The sequence below is a fragment of the Symphodus melops genome (genome assembly GCF_947650265.1).
Source record: "Symphodus melops genome assembly, chromosome: 13".
Lineage (NCBI taxonomy): Eukaryota > Metazoa > Chordata > Actinopteri > Labriformes > Labridae > Symphodus > Symphodus melops.
This window is the reverse complement of record NC_136703.1, coordinates 2,172,375-2,195,126: the sequence shown is the minus strand read 5'-3', so window position 1 is coordinate 2,195,126 and position 22,752 is coordinate 2,172,375. Positions and strand designations below refer to the sequence as shown.

At 45.2% G+C, this 22,752-nt stretch overlaps 1 protein-coding gene across 5 annotated transcripts in view; it reads right to left on the bottom strand.

Annotated features, from left to right (window-relative positions):
- Positions 1-22,752, bottom strand: part of LOC306833645 (solute carrier family 41 member 3-like) — a 31,600-nt gene that overhangs the window by 3,323 nt on the left and 5,525 nt on the right. The window contains exons 1-10 of one of the 5 annotated variants that reach the window (XM_079359043.1): positions 16,742-16,942; positions 14,124-14,464; positions 7,019-7,126; positions 6,000-6,071; positions 5,714-5,858; positions 4,663-4,809; positions 3,616-3,760; positions 3,071-3,150; positions 1,070-1,204; positions 624-772 (exon numbers count right to left, since the gene is read on the bottom strand). In XM_079359043.1, the coding sequence (XP_079215169.1) occupies positions 624-772; positions 1,070-1,204; positions 3,071-3,150; positions 3,616-3,760; positions 4,663-4,809; positions 5,714-5,858; positions 6,000-6,071; positions 7,019-7,126; positions 14,124-14,444 (1,302 nt within the window). In that variant the 5' untranslated portion in view covers positions 14,445-14,464; positions 16,742-16,942. The other 4 variants (XM_079359041.1, XM_079359044.1, XM_079359042.1 and 1 more) reach the window with 4 other exon arrangements.

Sequence of the window (22,752 nt, the reverse complement as noted above, 5' to 3'; positions counted from 1 at the left end):
ACCAAATGTTACATTCTGTTTATGTTGGGTCTGTGTGAGTAACATGAACAAGTACAGATCTGCTTTTTGTCAAGTTTCTTAACATAACATTCATTATAAATGGGGTTCTCGTGTTAAAGTCACATGTCTGGTGTATTTGGAAGCTGCCGGTCTGATCCTTAAGCTTCAGCTCGGCTGCTCATCAGAGCTCTCTGGAGTTGTGTCTCGTGTTCTGACGTCTGATGAAGCAGGCGTGCAGCTGCTCATGAAAACTCTCTGACAAGCTGCTCATCTTCTCTGGACTCTGATATTTAATCTGACCTTTATCATGGACTTCCAGCGCACGTTGAAGCAGCTCTTCTCAAACTGCTGACCTTTTCCGAGAGGTGAGCGTGGCACAGCTTTGCTCTACTTTTGGTTCCATCCTGGAACAAATCTGTGTCTCACTGAGCTGCTGAAATACCAACACCTGGCACCTGCTCATTTCACAGTTAGGTACCAGGTGAAAGCAGCCATCTTTACCAGACTGTACTCTCCTGACCTGCTGGTGACTGCCTTCATGTCAGAGTCCTGTGAAACTGAGTGAGCTCATGAGAAACTAGACCGTGTCATCGCTCACACCGTCCCTTTGTGTGTCACTTTACCTGGAACACAGCAGCACACAGGTAGCAGACGGTGAAGGCGACAGAGATGGGCGCCTCGTCTCCCTGCAGCAGAGAGATGGCGTAGAGGAAGACCAGGTGACCGGGGACGACCAGCATCAGGAGCACCCGCGCTGATTTGGAGTTGACCCCTGGGAGGTACAGAGACGAGCGGCTCGTTCAGTTCGGTACGTACACATTCTTTTACTCTCGGGGTTCTGAATCGTGAACTCATGAAAGCAGCTTTTCTCTCAGATTCTTTCTCCAGGACCGGAAAACAGCGATGTGCATTAATCCAGTCTCTCCAGGTGAGAGACGCCACAGCCGCTTGTATGGTCTTTAACATCTTCTGTCTGTCACTACACGGTTCTGTTCTGGCTCAGTGAGTCCTAATGGGGGGGGGGGGGGGGGGCGTTTGAGTTTACTGTGTGTGCATCTGCATTTGTTACCTGAGGAGAAGAAGGTGATGCACGGATTGGGCCAGTTCTGCCTCATCTTGTAGGGCAGCACCCCGGGGATGCTCCAGAAGTGCAGGTACGTGGAGATCCTGCTGGCCTGAATGGCCACCAAGTTCCCACCGACTCCTACACAGAGGGACAGAGACGGACTTTACATGTCCAACAACAGACCAAACACTTCATCATGTTTGTTTAAAAGCTGCCTGATCAACACCAGACGGGCCTTGAAGGTGGGTTTGATAACATCGTCATGGACTCAATAACAAAAGAGAGATTTAGGATCCGTTTGCCCTCCACCCTTTCCTCTCCTGACACGAGCTCGGCTCAGTGCTTCGCTCTGAGAGCAGAGTCCATATTAAAAAGCCGAGGAGGTCCAGCCTGTGGAGTCAGAACCAAAAACCCAAACGAGAGCGACGCCCCATCTATCACAGCAGGAGAAAAGAGACACGTGTGCATGGAAAGAAAATGAACCAAGTCGAATGTGACTGTGCTTGTGCAGAAAGCGTTCCAGTAGAGTACAGTAGGTGCCTGCTCTGATTTATTTGTGGTCAAAGATGTCGGATCAGCTTGAGAAGTCATTTACATGTTTTGGTTTTTTTAAAACCGGGTCCAGATGTGTCCCGCATCGGAGAGATCTCGGATAAGACTTTATTCTCTCATTCTTTAGGTTCAGCCTTTTTGTTTTCATTCACGTCTCTGAAGCTGCAGCTCGCCTGCATGCAGAGCCGGTTCTTTCCAGATCCTGACGAAGTCCTTTTTAATTTAGGTGTCGGAAAAGGAGACGTGCCCAATTCAGTTACATCAAACACCTCTCCAAGAATATACCCCAAACAACAGCACAGATGGTTTTCCTTTTGGAAGATGAAAAACACTGGGGGAACGTTTAGTAAAATATAATTCAGGTTTCGAAGCGATCCAGAGGGAAAAAGGGAAATTCAAACCAGATTTGTGAATTTGGGATTCATCAGAGTGTTGCAAAGGGGGGAAAAAAAGGAGAAATTGAGACACAGCGGGGAGACGGGCAGAGACAAAATGAGATCCAGTGAGGCTGGATGGTTATTAGAGGCTGAGCCAGGACGCTGGGTGTGCACCATTAGTGGTTAGTCCGACGCTCAGAGGATCCCTGAACGCATCACCTCCCAGCCAAACCACTTCACATGTGAAGCTGCTTCTCTTTCGCCTCCTCTGTGTCTCCGGGCGGTTTTCATCATTCAGCAGCTTTATGGGGAGAAAATCTGCTTTTTATGTGCGTAAAGTAACAACAGACCTTCACTCATAGTTTGACTCTTTGATTCATACATGTGATTAAAAGAACAGAGCTGCGTGCACTTCCAGGAGGTCAAATTAACTTTTCATGGATCGTAAATGTTTTAGATTACAAAACGGAAAAAACTCAATCACATTTTCTCCTTCAGCTTCATCTCCACACACACACACACACACACACACACACACACACACACACACACACACACACACACACACACACACACACACACACACACACACACACACACACACACACACACACACACACGGCCTCTAGGGTCATACATGTGGAAATCCTTTAACGTGCATTCTTTCCTATGACCAGCAGGGGGCGCCTTCACTTCTGATAAACATTCACCTGATGAAGAGCTCGACATGACGTCCTTGTACGTCACAAACTTCTGCTGTCAGTTTTATTTCCCTCCTTTACAGCAGATCAGTGCAGCAGCGTTCATGTCGCTCAGCTGTTGATGACAGCTGAGCGACACGCTGATGCTGTCAGTCGCTCTTTAAGGAGCTCGGATGAACTCAGCTCGTCCCATCACAATCTTCCTCATACTTCAGTCCTGTCAGGATTTTGCAGGTACAATAGAAGCTTTTTGACATCCACCGTGTGAGAGTGGAACAAACTGAGGCCATCTTACCGTCTTCTCACAAACCCCTCAAACAGAAAACAGATCTGCAGGATTCACTCTCTGCCCCATCATTTTATGACCTGCTTACCGTTAATGACGGGCGTGAAGGCAGCCATTCCCTTAAAGTTGGGATCACTCACTGTCTTGTCCAGTATGAGGCCTCCGAAACTGGAAATCACAAACACAGAGGAAATGAAAGGAAGCGCACGCCAGGAGAAACATTTGAGCTGCGGGCTGATCCTGTTTATCTTTTTAAACTCTTGACGAGCTGACGAGCGGACGGCTCACTCTCCTCTGCAGTCACAATCTGCTGCTCTGTGAAGTGTCCATCAGTGTTAACTAATCCCATTCATGCACGTACACACTCTGCCAACCAAGCAGAGGGAGCAACTTTGGGTTACATGCTGCTTCCACCTGTGGCTGCGATAGCAAGGGATCGAACCCCTGACCTAGCGGCCGTGTGATCAACAGCTCGCTGCATGATTGATTCATCTCACTCTTTAAAGACGAGAAGAGAGCATGAGATCACGTCTCCGTTAACTCGACAAACACATGAGCAGGTGTGCAGCTTTGTCCACAGGGGGGCGCTAACATCCAAACAACAAGCTCCTCACAGGCGCTCTCAGTGCTTACCTGCTAATGGACATGGCGACTATAACAGGCTGCCAGCCCGAGCGCAGGACCTCCCTGATCTGAGGATGCCGTCGAGCCACCAGCACCCACAGCGGGATCAGAGCCAGGAAGACCAGACACACCAGGGGGGACAGGTACCAGACATCTGCAGGGACACGGGGAGAGAAACACAGGCCTTCATGTCTTTGTTTTTACAGACTCCTTCGTCTCTTTGAGTATTTGACGCCTGCAACGTGTTCCGGAGAGAAGTTGGGACGTCACGTTCAGGTTGTTAAGAACAGCTCACTCTTCAGGCCTCGGAGGCCGTGTGAAGCAAACGACAGCTCGCCGGCTGTGCACAGAAAAACCGTCTTCATGTTTAATAATACAGATGATGCTTCCCCTCACTGACAGCCGGCGCTCTCTCTCGTCTCTCTCTCTCTCTCTCTCTCTCTCTCTCTCTCTCTCTCTTTCTCTGTATGTGATGTTTTAAAATGTGTCATAATCTGTCTTTAGGTCCACTTTAATCCTCATCGTACATGCATGTATACTTTTATTTTGCACACACACACACACACACACACACACGCACACACACACACACACACTTTCTCGAGAACAGAGGATAAAACACACTTTCTTTAGAAGTGAAGTACAAACACAGGCCAGGTCCTGAGATAAACTCAACGATAAAAAAAACAAAGAAAGGTGAGCTAAGACATGAGGTGCAAACACACACACACACACACACACACACACACACACACACACACACACACACACACACACACACACACACACACACACACACACACACACACACACACACACACACACACACACACACACACACACACACACACACACACACACACACACACACACACACACAACATGGAGAGACGCACACGGAAATGTGACTTTTGCTGCCATCTTGTGTTCGGAATCCCAAATGTGACAACTTGAAAAGCTTGTCTTCGTGACGACAGAGCAGGTCGTTTTTATTATGAATTGTGTTGGACATAAAAAGATAAATCCTTGATGTGAAAGCTTTAATGGTTTGCTCACCGATATACTCGTAGAGCGTGCTGCTGACCCCGGCCAGCAGGGACAGAGTGATCAGATCCCCCAGACTGGCAGCAATGGGGGTGGCCACGTTGTCAGGGTTGATCCCCACCTTCCTCGAGCCGATGATCACTCCGATCATCACCAGGCCTGTTGGGGGGGGGGGGGGTAACATCAGACATGAGGCTGCAGGAGCTGGGGCTCAAACCCCCGACCCTGACCTTAAAAGACAAACGACTCGACCGCTGAGCCACAGCTGACGGACAGTTTTCAGAAAGTCATCCAGCATGAAAGAGGTTAAACTTGCAGGATGAGTGACGACGAGATTTTAAAAGATTCAAACACCTGAACCGCCCGTTAACCAGACAAGATGTTTCTCCCTGCTCCAAGTCTTAAAGTCTATGCTAAGCTAAGCTAAGCTAACTAGCTGCAGCTTTATGTCCAAGGAGCAGATGTGATCGTGGTTTCAAGAGAACTAAAGTATTAAAAGGTAAATAAAGAAAAGATTAAACCTCAAGTCGGCTCGAACACAACAATAAAAAAACGGATTATTAATCTAAAGAACTTCCTGAGGACTCGAGGATTCAAGGCTTCGACTTGTTTAATATTTAAGCTTCCCAACAGTCATCGCCTGAGGTGGTGAAAATATATATTTCCACTATAGACTGTAAGAATTTCCACTAGTACTGTTACAGAGGTAGTTTAAAAAAAACCTCGAACTTCAGCTCTTTTAAAACTCCTCTGCACAGATTTCCTGCAACAATCACAAACTAATTAAATGTCCTCCTTCTTGTAAACAGAAGTCTTAACGAGCTGCTTTCATATCCCTGTAATCTGTGCAAATGACGGGTTTATGTAAGAACAGCTTTTTATTGATTTTCAGGTCGATGATCCTGCAGCCTGGACTCTGCTGCAGGACGATCTGGATCTCTTTAAATCTTTTAAACGGCAGATTGAAGGTGTTGGAGTGAAGACGCTTCAGCATTTAGGAGCACGGCGTTTGAGTTGAGAGATTTGTTGGTGAGCACTGAGCAACAACACTCCAGGAGCTCACCTAAAGACAGAGCAGCTACGAAGGCTGTGGTGATGCTGCTGGCGCAGAGCACTGCAGCCTGGTCCAGTTCGATCCCCCCTCGAGAAATCGCCCCTAAACACACGGCGGCCACAGCTGCCAGGAAGCCCACCACCGTCGCCTGAACCTGCAGGGAGCGAAAACATGAACCAGGTGTTCTTTTACCTCTTATGGGCCATACATCCTCCACTGACATACAACAGGAAGTAGTGTTAGCGTATCCTTAAGTGTTAGCAGGTGTGGGGGTGTGTGAGTAAAAGTTATCTACCTGGATGAGGGCCAGATTGCTGCACACCATGGTCCACTGTTTATCAGGTTCGTCCATTTGACCTGTGTTGGCCTGAAGGCAAGGAGACAGCAGACACTTCCATGAGCAGGTTCAAACTCACAGATTTATACAAGAGGGGTTCATCTTCTAACTACTTATGAATGTTGAAGAGTAGCTACACCCACAGGTATCACAGGACTGTCTGGCTCCGCCCCCTCCTCTCACACAGGTCAGCATGTGGTGGACACTGTAGCTTCAGTGTTTAGTCAGCTCTGCATGTAGAGACACTGTAGCTTCAGTGTTTAGCCAGCTCTGCATGTGGTGGACACTGTAGCTTCAGTGTTCAGCCAGCTCTGCATGTGGTGGACACTGTAGCTTCAGTGTTTAGCCAGCTCTGCATGTGGTGGACACTGTAGCTTCAGTGTTTAGCCAGCTCTGCATGTGGTGGACACTGTAGCTTCAGTGTTTAGCCAGCTCTGCATGGGTCTGTAAAGCTTTCTGCGTTCTAACCTCTCTCCATGTTTCATCTCCAACATTAATCCTAGTTTGAGCAGCTTTCTGCTGCTGGAGCTTATTAGAAACATGCAGAGGCTTTTTAGCTCGGGTACAATCACTTCTATCTGAAGCAGTTCCACTGCCCGCTTCCATCCTAATTTGTTAATCATGCACAGGTTTAAGTTAACAATGAGTCTTTTCATCTTTGCTGTGCATGAGTTTTGTTTGAAAGTCATTAGAGGTCCTTCTCGTGTTGACACAGTATTTAAAGCCTCGGCTGTTATTGAAGATTTTCTGCATATGTTTAAAAAATGTGCAAGCCATAACTTTTGAATCCTCCAGGGGGCAGTATCTCTGAATCCTTGTCTTTTCTGTGATAACAAACTGAGAACATTTCCATGAGCAAATCAAATCAGACACTGGTCTGTACGCAGGTTATTTTAGATCAAATAGTGCAAAATATGATGCATTTCTGTAAGTTAAAATCATTTAATTCAATAATCAGAACTTGAAAACTTTCTTACCGCAGTGGAGAGGCGAGCGGCCAGGGTCATCTCCAGGTTTCCTTTGAGTCCAACGAGAGCAGGCACCAGGATGAACACCTCCGTTATCACCTTGAACACCTCCCAGTGCTGGGAAACACACACACACACACACACACACACCATTACAGGTCTTTTATTGATCAACTAACACAATCAAAATCTGAACACAGCAGCTGCACGGATGAACCCTGTGCACCTCGTCCCCGACTGATGCTCTTAAATAAGCACATCACATATTCTAGACTAACCCAGTGGCCTACTTTTTTCCTGCTTCCACATCTCAGAGCATCGTCTGCAGCCACGCTACAGCGCGCAGGTTCAGCAGGTTTAGGCGTACAGTTCACAGAGTCTGCATCACATTTTCTGACTACAACCCCGGTTGGCAGGTCCAAGAGGCTTTAGATCTTTAAATAGATGCATGGATGAAAAAAAAACGGAAAAAAAAACAACGAAGCAGCTGCCAAGAACAGAGTGATGTGGAGCAGAGGAAGGGAAAAAGGGAATTAGAGATGAGAGGAGGAAGGAGGAGGACAGGAAGGGAGGAAGAAAGGAGAGAGAGAGAGAGAGAGAGAGAGAGAACCTTGTATATATAAAGACTATGAACTTTCTAGTTGGGCCAACAAGCTCTGCACCATGCAGAAACAAATCTACAACATCTTCCAGAGGGTCTGAGATGCGTTACTTTGCCTTTTCAGTAGCAATTAAGTTCGAACAATTACAATCAAAGGGAGAGTTGATGAATCTGACTGTTATGAACCAGTTCATGCCGACACAGATGCTGCAGCACTTTGTCTTTTTAAGAAGTTTCTTTAGAGTGAAGAACATGGAAAAAGACGAACGTTTGTACGCGTGCTCGTCCCCTCATGCCCACTTTCTTCTGATTGGCCAGCTCTCTGTTCGTCTTCCAGGGGGGGGCGAACACTGCAGGGCTGTCAGGGAAGGACTGCCCTCCGGGACTAGGGGGAAAAAAGAGTCTATTTTAAGCGGTTTCATCGGCTTACGTAGAAGCTCGAAGCCGCCTCGTGAAATTCTTGGTTTCAGATCCGGAAACTATCGCGGGATTATCACGTCCTGCAGACTTATCCTGGGATTACTCCGACAAACGTTCACGTCGTGATCTGAAACTTTGTCCACGTTTAGTTTGGGCATGCAGCTTCGTAACACCACACATGACATGTAAGGTCAGCATTATAGAAGGTCACCGTTAGAAGGACGCAAACAGCAGATTCTTTATTCAGGTGGGACCAGGTGTTGCGTCTGTGGTTAACCACTGTTGAGCTCCATGTCCTTAGACTGTAGGGGGTTTTCTTTGCCAGCTCTGTAACCAATAGCAACAGCTCTTGTTAGTCTCAAATGACTGGTAATTCGATTTCTTGGTAACTGAAATGGGAAGGCGGTAACACGGTTGAGGGGGCTAAAGAAGGCCACACGGGCAGAGAGGGAGTGAGGAGGCGTGCTTTTTGTAGCTCGCTGTGAGTGTTTGTCTATTAATAACCAGCGTTCTCCAGTTCTGGACGGGTCGGCCGAGCTGACGGCTGTCATGTTGGGAGGTTATCTTGGGACATGGCCCACTTCTGCTGTAATGCTGCTGCTTTAGAGTGAAGGACGGGATTACAGCGATACACTGTGCTCCCCCTCAGGAGCTTTACAATACTTACTGATTTTATAAATATTGATATTAACGCTTCTCACAGCAGGCAAACAGTGCAGACTGCACTATCTCCTTCTTCTGTGTGATACCAAGATATCCATGTTTCCTCTACCTACTCTCTCCTTCTCTAGCCTCCTTCCTTTCATCCTCCAACCACTTATTGAATTAACTGTTAGCTTTTATCCCAAAGCTCTCCCCTCCCCTCCCACATCTAAATCTAATTCACAATGACCTGCAAGGTGGATGTTACACAAGGCTTCATCTTTTAAAAACAAAACAGGATATTCAACTCAGGAAACAGGATTTCTGTGAGTGCAGGAGCTGCTTTAGTGTTTCTACTTAGTTTATCCGACACTGCCCTTCATCTTGGATTTGTGCAGATCTTCAAACAGTCTACCGCTGTCCGTGTATCTATTCAACAAATAGAGAAAGGAGTTAGAGAACTGGTTGAATCCTAAAGACAATTGACCAGACTGACTTGCAAATATAAGATTTTCAATGTTGGTAACAGTCCATCTCTGACCCTCCACTGCTTATTGAATCTTCTATCCATCCTTTAATAAACTGTCTATTGTACAGCTGTGTATTCACAGTGCACAGCCCCCAACCTCTCCACTTCACTCATTGATCCATGCCAACATGATGAACAGTCTCAGTCTGTCCACAGAGCTGGGAGAGTCGATACAGAACCAGAGACTACAGCTTTAAGTTGTCGTATATCAAAACTGGAGCTTTGGTTTTTAACTAGTGGGAGGAAGAGTTTGTGTTTACATTTTAAAGGCATCCTTAAATTAAAAATGACCATGGAACCAAATACTTGTAAGGCCTTTTCTCTGTCATCCAGCCGAGGAGGCTCTGAAAACTTTACCTGTTGCATTCCTGCAATGCAAGCAAGCCAAACAATCCCCAGCCGACAGGATTTCAAAACATCCAAGCAGGAGTGTGTCGAAGTGTCGAAGTGTTGAAACTGTAAATGGTAGATTCACTAACAAAGCAAAGCTGATTGTCATAAAAACAGATGAGATCTGAAAGATAAGATTCGATGCTGGTTTAAAGTGTAACGTCCAGAGAGCTAGCCAATCAGAAGGAAGTGGGCATGTCGAAGGGGGGGGGCTTTTAAAGAGACAGCAGCTGAAATGAACTGTTACAGGCTGATACTGAAATGAAGGTTTTAACTGAGAGGAGGACTTCTTTTATAAATGTGTTGATAACTCTACAAAAGGAAATTCTGGCAGGCAACCAAGGCAAGTAGTTAAGATCAACGCAGCAGCAAAAGTGCAATATCAACACACCAACTTAACAACTGTCTTCGGTCAAGACAATACCTTGACTCAAATGGACCCCATTGGACATAATGTTGTCTGAGTGCATGAGGGCTGGCAGGTAAGAGTCAGGATGTTCTTATTTGGACACGAGCAGCTCCTCTTTGAGTTGTTTGCAGATAATGTGTGGAAGATGCCTCCTGTATGTCATCTAAGATGTAAGATGTGGTGATAGGTGAGAAGCATTTAACTATTTGAATTCTCCATCATCATGACAAGATCCTGTCGACGGTAGTATAGCACCGTTACTCAACACTATTCATCCACCAATCAAGCGAACTTTACAATTCCAGAGATTTTCCTACTTGTATAAGATCCATAACAATTCCGGCCGAGACCATCCCGAGCCCTGACACCAGGTACGGCACGAGGATCTGTGCAGCCATGAGCCACGAGCTCTCTGGAAGGAAACCATGTTCTGATCGAGTCAACTTCCACGTCACGCCACGTAACTTCTTCCCCTGGTAGCATAGCTCCACCTCCAGACGCGTCACCACCATGTTGTAAGAGGACGCCAAACGTTCACTTATCCCATCTTTAGAAGTGACCTCAGTCAAATTCAAAACAAAACGACCTCGTGATCTGTCCACGTTATCGTGGTTTGAGTGTCACTTTTCTGACGTGCGTGTCGTTTGGTCCAAACCAGCTAACGTTCTTGGTAAAAAGGATAAACTTCTCTGTGATCTAGTATTATCTGTGCCCTCAAAGGTTTAAAAGATCTTTGGATCAATCAAGACATCGAACGAGTTAGGTGAGACAAGCTACTCTCACGTCTTCAGAGGATTACGACGAACAGAGATGTTGTCCAGTTAATCCAATGTCTATCTTTTCTCCAAGGCAAAATCAAAATTTGAGGCTTTGAATCTCTGTTGAGGGGAAAGGAGAGTGGCATCTTTGGCCCAGTGATGAGTCAGCAGCAATGAGGTATCCATTTGTCAGAATCACCGGGGGGGGGGAAACGTCATTAACACCGCGTCTTAGTCACAGGGCACAGAGTCGTCTCTCAGCGCTCCACGTCTGCAGGTCAAGTGTGAGCGCCTGTCTTCATCCAGCCTTTAAGTTAAGGTAACTGACGTTCAACAAACACAATGAACCTGACAACGGTCGGTCCAGATTTCAGGAAGTTGTAGTCCCTGTCCAAGTTCCTGTCACCTGCTTCCAGAGACCGCTGGATGTATTCTGTCTTTTAATCAGAGTTTCTTTGATCTAGTCCTCAATACATTTAATCCAGTCTAAAATCCACATGACCTCCAAAGTGAGGAGCATCCTGTGAAGTGATGACTGACGTGACTGACAGCAGCCAGAAGACGAAGAATAGTCCCAAAAGGTCCCTGAAGTTAGAAGTGAAATTCCTCCATGACTCCGTCACCTAAATCTTGTCTCTTTGGACAGAACCCCAGTGACATTGAAGACACAAATAGACAAACTGAATCTCTGTTATATATGTCCATAAGTGCTGTGAAAAACGCTCCTCTTGACAGGATGCAGCAGCCGGCTTCTGGAGTGCTTCTCTCTTCCTGTCAGCATCAGGGTAGTCCTGCTTCCCTCTGCTGTGCTGTGACGTAGCAGAGAAAGAGGCTGGGCTGTCTGCACTGCCCAACATGCAAACTCATGAGGGGGGAAACAACCGGCTTACCGCTTCACACTCTCTCTCTCTCTCTCTCTCTCTCTCTCTTTTTTTTTTTGCCTCACTTTGCTGCGTGTCTTCCTCTCATCCTACCCCCCGCTCATCCTTTTCCATGTGACATCTTTTCTGCTACGTCGGCCGCTCTTGCATCCCTCGTTTTTTTTCTTCTCTCTCTCTCTCTCTCTCTCTGTAAACCGTGACTCATTCTTTCTCTGGCTCCTTTGCATCCCTCTATACCTCCAGTCCACCTGCTGTATTTGCACTGTGATCGTGTCAGAGTGGTACTTTATCCTCATCCTGTCCATTAGGATTAAACAAACTCGTGTTTACTGAAACATCGCCCTGCTTTCCCCTGAGCTTAAATATGATTTCACAACACTTTTTAGGTCACGAGAAACCAAACATCACTTTACCTCTGTTACTTTACCCTTCTAAATGGACGTTGATGCTTTTTTTTATTTCCTCATCAATATCAGATCAGTAATTTGCTCCCTGTCTCCATCATAAAGGTCTTTCTGCTCTCTGAATGATTCATGTTTAAGTGTTCCTTTCGTTTATGCATCTCAGAGGACAAACAAGAGATGAGAGGTCGACCATTTTCCTCATAGCAATTAAACATCTTCCCTTTTTTTCCTGTCTTAACTTAGATCATGTTTCAGGACTGATCTTTAACAACAACGCTGTCGTGAATTCTGCCGTTGCTCGATCGTCTTTATCACAGTGAAAGGATGTTTAAGTGTTCCTTTCATTTATGCATCTGAGAGCAGCAGTAAGAGATGAGAGGTCGAATCTCAACTGATGTCTTTGTCTCTTTGATTTCTGTCTCTAAATAAAGATATAAAAGGCCCAAAAATAAACACCAACAGTACAGAGTGCAAAACACGTCGAGATAATCGGCAGATTTAGTTTCAGCATAAACTTCATTTAGGTCGAGTTTAATCTCAACAAACTGAAGTCATCCCGTCACTTAAGAACGTAAAAGTCCAAATAATGTTTAAAACAGCTTCATTTAAGTTCAGTCTGACAGTCTGTTTGCATCATTTCAAACATTCACTGCAGCAGAACATATATTGTGTTTGGCGTCTGGACGCAGAGTGTGCAGATCCCTGCAGATCAGCACACTCAGTGTTTCATGTGTCGCAGCTTTACCGGCTGCAGAAAGTCCTCAAACCCAAGTCCAGTCAGACGACTCCCGTTTGTCTCGTCTCCAATGTTCACTGCAGCAGAATGTAGCTTGTGTTTGGAGTCCAGGGCTCCGACCTCCTCGCAGATTGAATCTCCATGCAGACGTATGAGGAGTGATGGCACGAGTCGGAGCGTACAGCAGAGGGAGGGAGCTGGAATAGGCTAACAGCTAACTGCAGGGAGGATGTTGTCGGGTGAGAGTGAAGCCTGTCGAGTGTGAAATCAGTGCTGCTCGAGTTGATGGAGTGAACTCGCTCACAAGCATCACCTAGTTATGTCAGCGGTGCCAAACAACATCGCCCACATTAATGGACGCTGTTTTAACTGTTTGGCATTTAACATTTTGGTATCAAGCATCAAATAGTTGCCCTGTCGATCTTACAGGAAACTTAAGTCAGCCCTCACTGTCAGGACACGTAACGAATGCATAGATCGATGTCCATTTTAATCCAATAGGAAATGTTCTGGAGGAGTCCGACATGTATACGCAGCTCGAGCTTGGCGGAGCTCCGTGAGAATTAACTTGGAAAAGAAATGGCAATCCACGTGAAAAAAGGGAGGTTGGCAGATATAGGATGTAGGCTGTTTGTGTAACGTGCGTGTGGGAGACCAGTTGTGGGTTCGAGAACAGGAAGTGGTGGTTTACATCCACACACTGCAAAAAGTACAGTGCCCTTAAACTGCTCTAAATGTCCTTCGACGTCCCTCGCTTTGGGACACAGCACTCAGCCAAACTCATCATGACTAATTGTCCTGCATCAGACGCAGGAGGGAAACGGATAGTGTCGAGGAGAGAAATACTGATGAGCAACAGATGGAGCGAGGGGAACGAGCCAAATGAGGAGAGACGCGTGTTTATCAGCGGATGACAAGAGAGGAAGAAAAAGTCAGCGGCAGCTCATAAAGCAGACGGCAGAGTGTCTGATTGCCCTCAAACACAGCTGGCTGCAGACGGATGGCCAAAGACGCCTGGCAGAGGATGGAGACACGACCGGACGCCACACACACACACACACACACACACACACACACACACACACATGGGTACGAACTCCACATCAGTTAAACAGGGGACACAGACTGCAGACTGGAAAACACAACAACAGTCACAAGATAAAGAGAGGTCTCTGTTAGCATGCTGAGAAGCTGGAGGTGGCTTCCTCCCACAGTCTAAACTCTAAACTGGCTGTAGGGTTGAGACCGGCTGTCAGCGCTGTGATTGGACACAGACCTCTGAAGTGTTAACATCTAACGTCTGTCTGAAAGGCAACATTATTCACCTCATGACTGCGCACTCACCATCACACTGTCCAGCACGTTGCCGGCCATCACCATGCCCATCCCGGCCAGCAGGTAGGGAAAAAGCACCTGAAGACAAATAGCAATCGACGACTCCTCCTCCACTTTGGCCACAGACACTTTCGGCTTCTCCTCCGCCGCCGCCGGCTTTTTAGGAGGAGGAGGTTGGAGCACAGGTGCTGACAGGAGGTCATCCTGGCCGTCTAGGCTCCCTCCAAGGGGTCCACTGGGACTCCCACCCAGGCCCTTCCCCTTGGAGCGGGACTTTTTGTGTTTCTTCCTCTGGCGGGTCTGTTGTGGTGGTTTATCCTCCCCGGGCATGATGGCGGTGGCGTCTCAATCTGAGGGAATGGATCCCAATTGGAAACTTGGTAAGTGAGATGTTGTTTGACCTTCAATCACTGTCCTTATAATAAACATCCTATGACCTCACTGTCCTTATAATATACATCTGATGACCTCACTGTCCTTATAATAAACATCCTATGTCCTCACTGTCCTTATAATAAACATCTGATGACCTCACTGTCCTTATAATAAACATCCTATGACCTCACTGTCCTTATAATATACATCTGATGACCTCACTGTCCTTATAATAAACATCCTATGACCTCACTGTCCTTATAATATACATCTGATGACCTCACTGTCCTTATAATAAACATCTGATGACCTCACTGTCCTTATAATAAACATCCTATGACCTCACTGTCCTTATAATAAACATCCTATGACCTCACTGTCCTTATAATAAACATCCTATGACCTCACTGTCCTTATAATAAACATCCTATGACCTCACTGTCCTCATAATAAACATCCTATGACCTCACTGTCCTTATAATAAACATCCTATGACCTCACTGTCCTCATAATAAACATCCTATGACCTCACTGTCCTTATAATAAACATCCTATGACCTCACTGTCCTTATAATAAACATCCTATGACCTCACTGTCCTTATAATAAACATAAACATATTACGTCTAATTTTACGTACGCCGTTTAATTTGTTCACTCAGCTACATTTTCTTTTAATGACAGGAAAATGATGCATTCATAGGAAATGCAAATGCCAATTGCCATGGCAACCAAAACATAACTAATAGCTAATTATTGTGTAAATGATGTGCAAAGATAGACTGTAAATAGTGTGCAATATATTCTGTCAGTACACTAGCATGTTTTATTTGAAGTTCCTTATTCACTGTGCCATCACACAGTATCTGCTGTGAAACTCTCTCTCTCTTATTTATTCATATGTTGTCTCTGTTCTCTTACTTGAAGGGAACTTGTGTGTAGCTGTAGATGTTTGTGTTTCTGATGTTGTTAGACAGCTTTCTGTATTTCTATTGGTTCATTAGTGGTCTAACATGACCTGTCTCACTATCAATAATAGTATTAGCACTTCATTGCTCATCAGTTTTATGGAGCAGAAACTTATGTGAAGCATGAAGATGTTTGCTCATCTTAAACAGTCTTCAGTATAACATTAGAAAGGAAAGAAGTCAGGACAGCGTTACAACTCATCACCAGTTTCCTTTTCAGGCTACTTTGTTTCTTAACATTGTAAACATAATGGACGGAAACATGTCGAACTAATATAGTCCTGAATCAATTTGACCTGTAAATGAAGACACGTGCAAAACTCACAGCAACAAATTCAGCTCTTCATGTGAATGAAACCTGGACTAAAAACACCTGAACAATGAAAGATATAAATACACACATTATCGTCAAGAGTCCTGGAAGTCTCGCGAGTTTTCCCAGCGTGTCTTTCGGTCTATTAGATGAGCACAGAGCATCAAAAACAACCTAAATATCTCCATCTGACAATCACTCCTCCACTGACGGCTGCCATGTGTACATACCATAATACTACCTCAGCCGCTGTTACTACGGTTACACAACTAGGCGCTTTCTGATTGGACAAACGTCGTGGCACCGTGTAGCCCCGCCCCCACATGTGGAGAAAGTGAGCATGCAATGAAGGCAAAGTAGAAGAAGTCTGATTCCTCCGTGTGCTGAATAAAGTCATAGATTATAAATAAATAAAGAGTTGTTTCCATGTGAGCTCTGGGTTTTGGATTACTTAAAAAAACAGAGTCTAATGAACCCAGAAACAGAAGAAACAGATTATTATTTTTTTTTTTTTACAGTTTTTGTATTTTATATTGTTTAGTTTAGTTTATTAGTTTATTTGTCAGGGACAATGTACAAAATACATTAATCTTTCGAAAATATGTACACTGAAATCATCAGGTCAAGAACATATTGCACAACCCCTGATTATCTATTGTGTTTGGACCCCCGTGGTAGCTCCCTGATGTAGTCTGTTGTATTTAGACACGACTGATCTCGACCGTGGCAGCTCCACTAAATCTTAACACATCCAAACCTAGCAGCTGAATTGCATTGGTTGCTGCAACTAAGAGCAAATCTGTTGTAATACTTTTCAGATAAAAGGCACACATGCTTAACCATCATACACCCACAAATTTAAGGTAAAAAAGTGGGAAAAAAAACCCCAGCTGTGTTTCAGACAGCTTCAGATGGCCAGGTGTAGACAAAGTTTCTCTATCAGAAGCTGAGATTTGGTTTGATCGTCCTTACCTTTATCTCCAGAGCTTGCACGGGTAAGTCTGTGCACTGCTGCAACCTCCTGGAACAACCCCCGTGTGTTTCTGTGTGTATGCGAGTGAAAATGTGTGTCTATATTTGGGCTATGTGTATGTTCTGCTGTTGCATTTTTGGACATATTTTTGAGCGTTAAGCTCACTGTATGTGTGTGTGTGTGTGTGCGCGTGTGTGTGTGTGTATGTGTGTGTGTGTGTGGGAGCTAGTGCGCATGCATCGTGGGGCACAGTGTTGAATTTCATGGCACCGGCAGATAATGATACCCCCCTCCTGTCTCCTTCCATCTCTGGTGGACCGATGACAGCGGCAGGAAGACACCGTACTTCATTCACAGAATAATCAGCAAGTTAGTGTTTAAAATGTGTGCAACACCGGCTTCATCTTCAGCCGGATGTTCACATATTATCATTAAAGTCGGTGACCATCTTTGGAGGGATTAAAAAAATCAAAGTAGTACAACGTAGAAAAATATAAGAGTATATCTTTTGGGTTAATTTCTCTTCCGTCCAACGCTGTAACATCAAACAGCATGGTGATGTTTTATATGCAGATCACTGTTTGCTTGTAATGTGAAGCCGCTTTGTGCGCATGCTGTGACATTTCTGTCACGTTGATGTTGTAAATACTTCAGAGGTCTGTGTCTAAATACAATCCCCACTTGTGTATTTCATTCACGTAGAGGTCAGAGTGGCACATCTGAAGCTGTAGCTCAAGATATAGAAGGGATCACATTTGAACTTCTGGCACCTCAAACCAATGACGTGCATGTTAAAGTCTCCTTGAATAAGTTTATGTACCTAAAGGTCAAATGTTATGCAATATAAACTCTACAATGTTCCTCTAACGTGTCCCTAGTCTCTCTAAAATCTGCTCAATGAGAAAAGTCCATCCCTTCATCTTCTGCCTGCTCTGCTTCGCAGAAAATGTGTGCTCAAACAGGCCGTTCAGAAATGTTCCCTTCATGACATCACAAAGGGCAGTAGCCCCTCCCCCTGGTGGGTGACACTCCCACAGCTAGGTGTTTGTTCTGCCCTCTGAGTCTGCCTTCTCAGCGTAAACAATAGGACATGGAGCCAGAAAGCAGCGAGTACACCCGAGCCCTTCCAGAGAGGGGGCGTGGTCAGACACAGCTCATTTACATATTTAAAGCAACAGACACAGAAGCAGCCTGTTCTGAGCAGGGCTGAAATAGACATGATCAAATATAGGATCAGAGTGGATTTACAACAACACACTTCACACACATGTTGAAGAGGAGTGAGGACACTTATTTACATTAGTTTCCACAATTTCCAGTTTAAATTTGAGATCAATAAAGTAAATCGATCTAAAAAGGAGGATATTATGTGACCTTTAAGTTCAAATCCCCAAATTCCCCTGAGGTCAATCTTGCAATAATTAAGGCAACATTAGACAACTACGGAAGCCCTAAAAGGATTGTGCATTTTATTTGCCTCCATTGTCCCATGATCACAAGTAGCCAACATTTCAGTTGTTGTCAGAGCTTGACTCATTCGTCTGAGCTCGTGATGACGCTGCTGTCAGAGTGTCTGCAGATCGCTCCTGTGAGCCCGAGGAAGGAAACGCCCCACTATACGCCTTCCTGCTCTGAGTGCCAACACGGCCAACATTACATCCTTAATTACTGAAGATAACACAAACCAATGCACTCGAGGGCGGACATGGCCATGAGCAGCTGTGTTAATGTTCTGCCAAAGTATTTCAGTAAGAGCACGATCCTGTCTTTCTACTTCAAGAAAATGAGAGCCTGGGGTTCGTAACAGGCTCAAATATGCTGGTGCATATTTCACTGTTTGTTTTCATAATTACACAAAATTACCTGGAAATTGTCTGATAAGTCTTGTTTTGTAGTCTGCAGCCCTTCCTTCCTTTTGTTTTCTTCTTCTTTGGTTAGTTTATGTATCAGTTTCGCAGAAATCCAGCGGTTACAGGTGCACATGGCCGAGAGCAGGGGTGTCCAATGTGCGGCCCGGGGGCCATTTGTGGCCCTTGAGGGGATTTTTTGTGCCCTCTGACCTCAATCGAAGAATCAGCAGATTCTCACTGTAGTTAGTCGTTGTGTTTTCATGTTATTTTTGTAGAGGTCAAAATACAAAAAGTTCCTTACAGCACTATTTAAAAAACAAAACCTGCGGCCCCTGCGAGCGATTCTAGCACGACAATTTTGGCCCGCATGGGAAAAAAAAAAAAATTCTTCGGACACCACTGTCCTAGAGTTTTGGTTGCACCCAATTTACGGAGGCTATTGTTCTTCAAACATGGGTTCAGATCAGCCCTGTGGCTCGAACCCTGCATTACCTCCTCTCTCCTCCAACCCCAACGTTATGCAAACAGAGGCATGAAATGTAAAACACCAACAAAAAGTCTAAACACACACACTTAATAAAACACATGAAAAGTTAAGTGCCTTTAGTAAGGATGGTCTGCAGCTAACCCTCATATTTAACTTTGTGTTGGCAGCTTTGTGTGATGACAGTTCACAATGTGTCCACTAGGTGGTAGCATAGATTAAAGAGACAGAACCAAGCAGACCTCAGTTCATATCTTCATGTTTAGGACTTCTGCAAAAGAAGCAATCACCTGACAAAAGTCTCACCTCTTTACTGGAGCTAAAAACAGACTCCACCAGACGGGCTTTTTTTTATTTTTATAAGAACACTTGCACAGTTTTAACTTGCACCTTACTGCTGAAGTCCAAGCTCAGGGGCTCGTAAGCATGTTAAAGATATGAGAGTTGACAAGTGTGAAGGGCGATTTTCCACAAACTTAAAGCAGGAAAGGAGCATTGAGTCTCAGTGGCATCGTCAGCATGGTGGTCTGTTTGGATGATGAGTCTGAAAGCTCATTTAAGTTTACAGTAACAGGATCTATGTTATAGTTTTGGATTCCTTTATGCCTCCATTCAGAGGTGGAAAGCCCCTGGAGGTTGTGGAAACCTGGCTTGCAGGCCCTTACTGTTTATTTCAGCTCATATTAACTTTAACCAATACCAGACTGAGATTTCATTTTTTATGTTTTACTGTACGTTTTGTGCTGCATGTATTTTACATGTATAGTGCGTCGTTTTTCTTTGTGGTGTTCTCTCTCTCTTTCTCTCTCTCTCTCTCTCTCTCTCTCTCTCTCTCTCTCTCTCTCTCTCTCTCTCTCTCTCTCTGTCTCTCTCCCTCTCCCGGTCACTATCACTGTGTGAGCACCTAATTAACGCCTTTCTGCACACGTGCTGCACACGTATGCACCAGTCAGATATATCATATGCACGCACGCACAGAGGAGCTGCATTGAACTGTGAAGCAACCTGATGTGTACGAGTAGGGACAAGCGAGAACAATGAACGGTAAAATAATAAGCAGCAAAATCAAAACGCTGCAACAGCTTCAGTATCCTCTTGATATCACCTCTAAGTGACTGTGAAGGCGGTTTGATAGTCCAACAGGCTGAGACGTTACACCTGTTTTGAATCAATTCAGTCACAATAAGTTCCTTTTATTATATTACAACATCGAGTCCTTTAATCCAGGCGGAGACAGGACGGTCAAAACAATCAACAACAAATCCAAGAGGAGGGACGAAAAGCAGGGTCAAGATGGCGAGATCAGATAGAACGAGGAGGACGAAAGAAACGCCACAAACTGGCACCGAGAAGGAGAACACTGGATGTCGTGCGATGGTTATCTTACAGTATGCTTGGCCCGGTTCAACTGGTTTTCGGTCCTGGAAGGCGGATTAATCGACGGCCCATCTGGAAGTAAACACTGCTACTGTGTAATTAAATAAGCTGACAAGTGATTCATTTTGATCGTCCTTATTTAACATGGGACAAAGAAACATTTACCTGTGAGCTCAGGTTGAATTAATTTTCGCTCCATCAGTCTTGTGTCTTTTTATTGAACTTGTTAAGAGGTAAATTTATGTGACCAGTGAATACGACAATTTGAAACCTTCATGATTGTTTCAGTGTCAGCAGCAGGTCGATAAAAAGCTGGATCAGGGAATGTTTCTCTGTTTTCTTTGAGGCACACATATCGATCGGTCGACCGGCCATGAGAATGACTCCTGTGGAAACAGTTGTTTTAATGCACCGGGTGCTCTGAAGAGACCTTTGCCAAATTTGGTTAAATAACACCGATGATGTCATGATGATGTCATCAGGGTTATCTCCGCTTGTGTTCAGAGGATCCAGATGTTTCACAGACAGCCTGCCTTAGAGGGGGAAAAAGAGGCTGTCCAACCACCAAACATTCACGGCTTATCAGACCCATATAAAAGGTTGTGTGTAGGAGGCGACCTCTGCTGGTCACAGTGTGTATTGCCAGAGTAAAGATGGAAGTCAGCTTTTATAAACAAAGAGGAAGCTCTTTGGGGATGTGGTTAAGCATGGTGGCAAGTCCCCCTGAAAACAAAAACTCAGAGTATCAGGAGCACTGACGCAAGTGTTGAGAGTTTACTTAGTGATTCCCAATCTCCCCAAAAGTTTCCACTCAGACGACAAATAAAAGAAGCTCCCTGTACGCAAACCTGAGACCGCTCCGCCGCTGCGATAAAAAGAAAAGAAAGAGGTGCGATTCAGGACAGTGACGTCTCTGCCTGTGGAGAGTTGTGTAAGCTGGCGTAGAGAGAGAGAGAGAGAGAGAGAGAGAGAGAGAGAGAGAGAGAGTAGCTGTGGTCGTGCAGAGGTTGGTAGATAGCGGCGTGTTTTCAGGTCTCTGGCCGGCGTGGTGGAAAACTATCATGGAAACTTGTAATGCTGCTATAAATAAACGCCCTGTTGCCAACCGCTCTGTCATGGAAGTCATTTGATCAGTCACTCGGCACTTGTGTTCAATCGGACGGCCTCCTGGTCTGTTCAAGCTGTAAAACATCTGCGCTCTCCTTTCGCTTGATGGTTTGAGTCTGTCTGTGTACTGAGGCTGTCAGTCAGAGCTGAGGTCAGGTCAAATGTGGGGTGCTCTGCAGAAAGTGTGATGATATTTCAGTTCAACAACCAAACACATGCACTACACAGAATCTCTGTCTGCCAAATTCAATGATGCACAATGCACCTAAAAACAGGAGATCGCTCACCAAGGGAAGGGAAGTCATTTTTTATTTCGGATGTGATTGATCAAGATGTCACCCGTGGGGTTTTTTTTAATGGCGTTTGGTCTGAAGCGTTAAGATTGGCATGCTGGGACCATATTTAGTTAGAGAGTGGGTACTGATCGGCACGCCTTCATTCTGGCTCACAGGTCGCCTTTTAACCCCAGAGCATGCGCGGACCTACAATCCGTCACATCCTAAATGGGACCATCATTTACTAAATGAACATCATGCTGTCTGGAAAAAGACTTGACACTTGAATTTGAGACCATCAGAGTATTAGGGAATTGTTCACTGATGTAACAAACTATCAGAGAAGTAGGGCCAATAGATTGTGCTGTGTTGTTTTCGCCTAAACGCTAACATAACTACTCCTGGAGGCGTCGATGCTGCTCGCCCGACTTGTACCGAAGTTCTTGGTGGAACTAAGTCAACCTGGGTGTGACGTCGTTCCCAGCTCGGACATCCGAATTGAGGAATAAATGCAACTTACCATCCATCTATTAATCTTAATCCTGCTGACTGTGAGAAACTCTGCAGGTTTAAGGAGACTAAGTCAGCTGCTTCTATCAAGTTTGTGGTCTAAATCACGTTTTTTTTTTCTTTCTTCTTTGCAGCACTCAGATAGTTAGCAGACTGTGTGGACCATGTGTCTCATTGACAGGCCTTCTTAAGTCCCTTTTTTTTCTTTTTCTAGTTCTGGGACATGTTGTTTTGAGCGGACCGACACTTCCTCTGACTTGCCTGTCTCTATCGTCGGTGTGTCTTTCTAGTGAACCTCAGGTTTACCTTGGACCACCTGTTGTCAGTCACACCAGCAGCTGTTGGCCCACCCTGTGATACTCTTGCTTGACACTCTCGATTGCCCTTTCTCTGCCTGACTACACACA